Source organism: Corvus brachyrhynchos, unplaced genomic scaffold (genome assembly GCF_000691975.1).
Source record: "Corvus brachyrhynchos isolate BGI_N302 unplaced genomic scaffold, ASM69197v1 scaffold65, whole genome shotgun sequence".
In the NCBI taxonomy this organism is placed as follows: domain Eukaryota; kingdom Metazoa; phylum Chordata; class Aves; order Passeriformes; family Corvidae; genus Corvus; species Corvus brachyrhynchos.
Genome location: NW_008238365.1, coordinates 1,409,474 through 1,413,561, shown reverse-complemented (window position 1 = coordinate 1,413,561; position 4,088 = coordinate 1,409,474). Strand labels below are relative to the sequence as shown.

The 4,088-nt window shown below is 64.1% G+C and overlaps 1 protein-coding gene across 1 annotated transcript; it reads right to left on the bottom strand.

The window, feature by feature from the left end:
* Positions 1-323: 323 nt before the first annotated feature.
* Positions 324-3,236, bottom strand: GALE (UDP-galactose-4-epimerase). Its single transcript, XM_008635067.2, is given in 11 exon segments — positions 324-1,270; positions 1,348-1,462; positions 1,595-1,672; positions 1,783-1,868; positions 1,953-2,019; positions 2,102-2,215; positions 2,300-2,476; positions 2,605-2,718; positions 2,940-3,055; positions 3,127-3,179; positions 3,181-3,236. Coding segments are annotated over 11 exon segments (1,032 nt in total). The 3' UTR covers positions 324-1,214.
* Positions 3,237-4,088: the final 852 nt, after the last annotated feature.

Genomic DNA, 4,088 nt, shown 5'->3' with positions numbered 1-4,088 from the left:
GCCGCAGCAGTGCCGGGACCCCGGGAGGGAGAACGGCTTCTCTCCATTCCTCAAAGCAGCTTTGGGTTTTTTTCTTTCAGTTTTTTTTTGGTTTTGTTTTTCTTCTCTCGTCTTCCTTGTACATGTTTGGGGTTTTTGTGTGTGTGTGCGTGCGTTCCACAGAGAATCAAGGTGAAATAAATCCTCAACCTATCCCAGAGCTGAGCTGGCGTCATCCCTGGCCAGGCAGGATGAGAGATTTGGGGGGGAGTGGGGTTGGCACGAGGCCCCAGGGTGCCGTTTTTAGGGGCAGCAGCTCTGGCTGAGGAGAAGCAGAACAAAGCTGCCACTTAGAAAGTAGGAAAGTTTATTTAAAAACAAATCAAAAGCTCAATTCATAATTTAGGAGTATAAGTTATTCATCCAGCTGACAGCACATGGGGCCGCCTGCGTCATCCCTGCCCTGCGGAGCCCTGGGAGCTGCCAGGAATAAATAGGAGCAGTGTGGGACAGGGGGACAGAGCCGGCTCCTGGGCAGCCTTTGGCAACGGGGTTTGGGAAGTGGCTGCCACAGGAGGCCAAACCAGGCACCGAAAGGGGGCTGTGGGCAGCCAGGCCAGGCTGGCACAGCCCTGGGCAGGGGCTTCTCTGGCTCAGCAGGAGAGGTGGGAGATGAGATTTGGTCCTCAAAACCACGTTGAGGGTCAGGGAAAAGGGGGGGTGGAGGAAGCCCTTGGCCCCAGAGCCCAGGGCTGGGGAAATGAGCCACGGTGGCCTTGGAATGTGAGTGGTCCCTGTGAGAGGTTCCTGGTGCCCTCTCTGTGCCAGGTGGGGCAGAAGGGAACAGGGGTTCTGCTGCAGTTTGGGCTCAGCAGGACTCAGAGGTCCCAGTGCTGGATGCAGCCACTGCCCAGGGCACAGGGAGGGCCCAGCAGCACCTGCTCCCAGCCAGGGCTGGCACCAGCCCCTGGGTATTCCCACGGCGGGTTCCATGCCCGGGGTGCCAAACCAGGCCCTGGCTCTGTTCTCCATTGTGGTTCTGCTCTGTGAGATGCAAGGACCTGGGGAGATGAGGATGAGGAGAGGAGAGGCCAAGGATGCTCCAGCCTTCCTCCCCTGTGCCAGAGGCAGGAGGGGGAGCTGGAACTGCTCTCCCAGGCTGCTCACAGCTCTCTGGGAAGGTGGCAGGGCTGGCTCAGAGCAGCCCCCGGGCCCGGCCCGCCCTCGGCCACGGCTCAGTTCTTGCTGAAGCCCGTGGGGTTCTGCAGCTGCCACCGCCACAGGTCCTCACCTGGAACAGGGAGAGGGGAGGTGAGGGAGGACAGGGGCCCGGCAGTGCCCAGCATGCCAGGGAGGGGATGCCCTTACACATCTTGTCCAGACCAAAGGCAGCTTTCCAGCCCAGCTCCCGCTCGGCCAGCGCGGGGTCAGCGTAGCAGGAGGCCACGTCTCCCTCCCGCCGGGCTGTGATCCGGTACTTGATCTGCAGGGAGAGCAGCACCGTGGGCTCCAGAGGCTCCCAGAGGGGCTGAGGGAATGGTGCCAGGGCCGCTGTGGGGGCATCAGGGTGTCTGTGGGAGCAGCTGTGCCCGGGACCCTGCAGGTCTGCCCTTACCTCCCTCCCCGAGGCTTTCTCCATGGCCCGGACCATCTGCAGCACGGAGTAGCCGGTGCCTGTGCCCAGGTTGTAGACCTGGGAGGAGGATAAGGGACATGCATCAAGGGGAGAAGGGCCAGGCCCCCCTTCAGCCCCCATCAGGAGCCCCACACGCCCCAGGGCTGGCAGCAGCCCAAGGTTGGTACCTTGCAGCCACAGTTCTCCTTGAGCTTCTTCAGAGCAGCGATGTGGCCCTTGGCCAGATCCACGACGTGGATGTAATCCCTGACTCCTGGGGGATGCAGAGGGTGAGGGCAGAGCCCGGGGTGCAGCCAGGGATTTGGGAATCTGAAATTGCGCCCGTCCCGTGACGCACCCGTTCCATCGTCCGTCTTGTAGTCGTTCCCAAAGACGCTCAGGAATTCCCGGCGTCCCACGGCCACCTGCGCAGAGGGACAGGCCCATGGGAGCCCTGCCACCCTGGGCCCCCTCCCTGTGAACCCCCAAGGGCTGTGGGGGTGGTACCTGTGCCACGTAGGGCATGAGGTTATTGGGGATCCCCTGAGGATCTTCTCCGATCATCCCCGACTCGTGGGCGCCGATGGGGTTGAAGTAGCGCAGGAGGACGGCGTTCCAGTCCTGGGGACACACGGACGGGGCCGCCCGGTCACCCCCGTGGGTGGGGTCAGACCTGGGCTGCAGCCTCTTGGGGCGGCTCCTCACCCTCTCTGCTTTGCAGAGATCCCGGATCATCTCCTCGATGAAGAACTTGGATTTGCCGTAGGGGTTGGTGCAGCCCCCGACCGGGTGCTTCTCGTCCAGGGGGAGGTACTTGGGGTCCCCGTAGACGGTGGCGGAGCTGCTGAACACGATGTTCCTCACGCCGTGGGCCTTCATGGTCTGGGAGAGGGGAAGGGCCAGCACGGATCCCGCTCAGTGCCTGTGCCAGCCCTCCACAGGCGCCGGCAGGTCCCGGGACAGGGAGGAGCCCCAGGGAGCAGCGCAGGATCGCTGCTGGCTCCTCTCACCTCCAGCAGCCGGATGGTCCCGGTGAGGTTCACTCTGTAATATTCCAGAGGCTTCTGCACAGACTCCCCCACGGCCTTCAGCCCCGCAAAGTGCATCACGGCCGAGAAACGGTGCTGCAGGGGGAAACGGGCTGGGCACCAGTGCCACGGCAGCAGGGGAGGGGAGCTCCAGGCAGGAACCAGCCAGAACTCCCCCAGGAGCTCCGTTCAGCCAGCCCAGGGGGCTCCATGGCCCACAGGAACGTGGGGCACAGCGTTTCCTCCCTGCTCCCGTGGGTCCCACCCCTAGCACGGAGCCCAGGAGGCACCCAGGGCACTGCAGCTCCTGCTCTCACCTTCCTGAAGAGCTCCTGCAGCGCGGCCTCGTCCGTGATATCGAGCTCCTGGAAGAGCACGGGCTGGTGCACGATGTCCTGCACGCGCCGGAGGCTCTCGGGGAGCTCCTCTGATCCTGGGGGATGGAGGGGAGTGAGGAATTGCTGGAGTCGGGCACAGCCCGGGCCAGGATGGGGCTCCCCGTACCTCGGATGGCGTTGTGGAAGTTGTCGATGACCACGGGGACGTACCCCGCCTGCCGCCGCATGCTTGCCTGTGTAGCCGGCGCCGCCCGTCACCAGGATCTTCTCTGCCATGGCTCCCTGCGGGGGAAAAGCCCCAGATCCTTCATCTGCGGGGTGGGCACAGCTCGGACGCTGTCACGTCAGAACGGCCTCCAGGTACTTCCAGGAGGGACCAGGTGTGGCCAGCCTGGTCACACCTCCCGGACACGGGGGTGCCACATCCCGGACACAAGGCCAGGTTCTTCCTGTTAAACCCAGCCGAGCTCCTGGGCTCACCCATTTCCCTCAGGCTTTACCCAAAGGGCAGGAGTTCTCATTATTAATTAATTGATTAATTGGGGCGGTCTCAACAGGGGTATCAGCTGTGCCCTTCACCCATTCCGTGTTTCTCCCCCAGCTCCTAAACACGGTCCCAGCCTCCCTCCCCAGTGCTGGCCCCACTCCACGCCTCCTCCCCAGGAAGGTGGACTTTGGGGCCCTGCAAAGCGCAGCCACGTCTGTGGGACCCGGCGGCTCCGTCCCGGGCAGGACCCGCGGTGTTCCCAGGGGATGTGGAGCCAGAGCCGGGAGATTTCCCCCCAGGAGCTGTTTTTCGGGCTGGAACCCAGCCTGAGCCCCCCAGCCGGGCCCGCCCCGGGGCTGCGGGAGGGAACAGCTCCTGGGGCAGGTGGGAGAGGGCGGGGAAGGCAAAACAACGCGGATTTGAGCAGGGAAGCGGGGCCAGGGCCGGGAGGGACCGGAGGAGCCGGGGCTGGAATCATCCCAGGGGCCCAGGGATACCCCAGAGTCTGGATTCATCCCAGGGCCTGGAATCACCCCAGGGAGACCCCAGACCCCGGGGGTTTGGGTTCTCCCTACCAAAGGAAGCAGGGCAGGGCAGCACGTCCGTCCCCCTGCCCGCTCCCGGGTCCCCCCCCCCGGCCT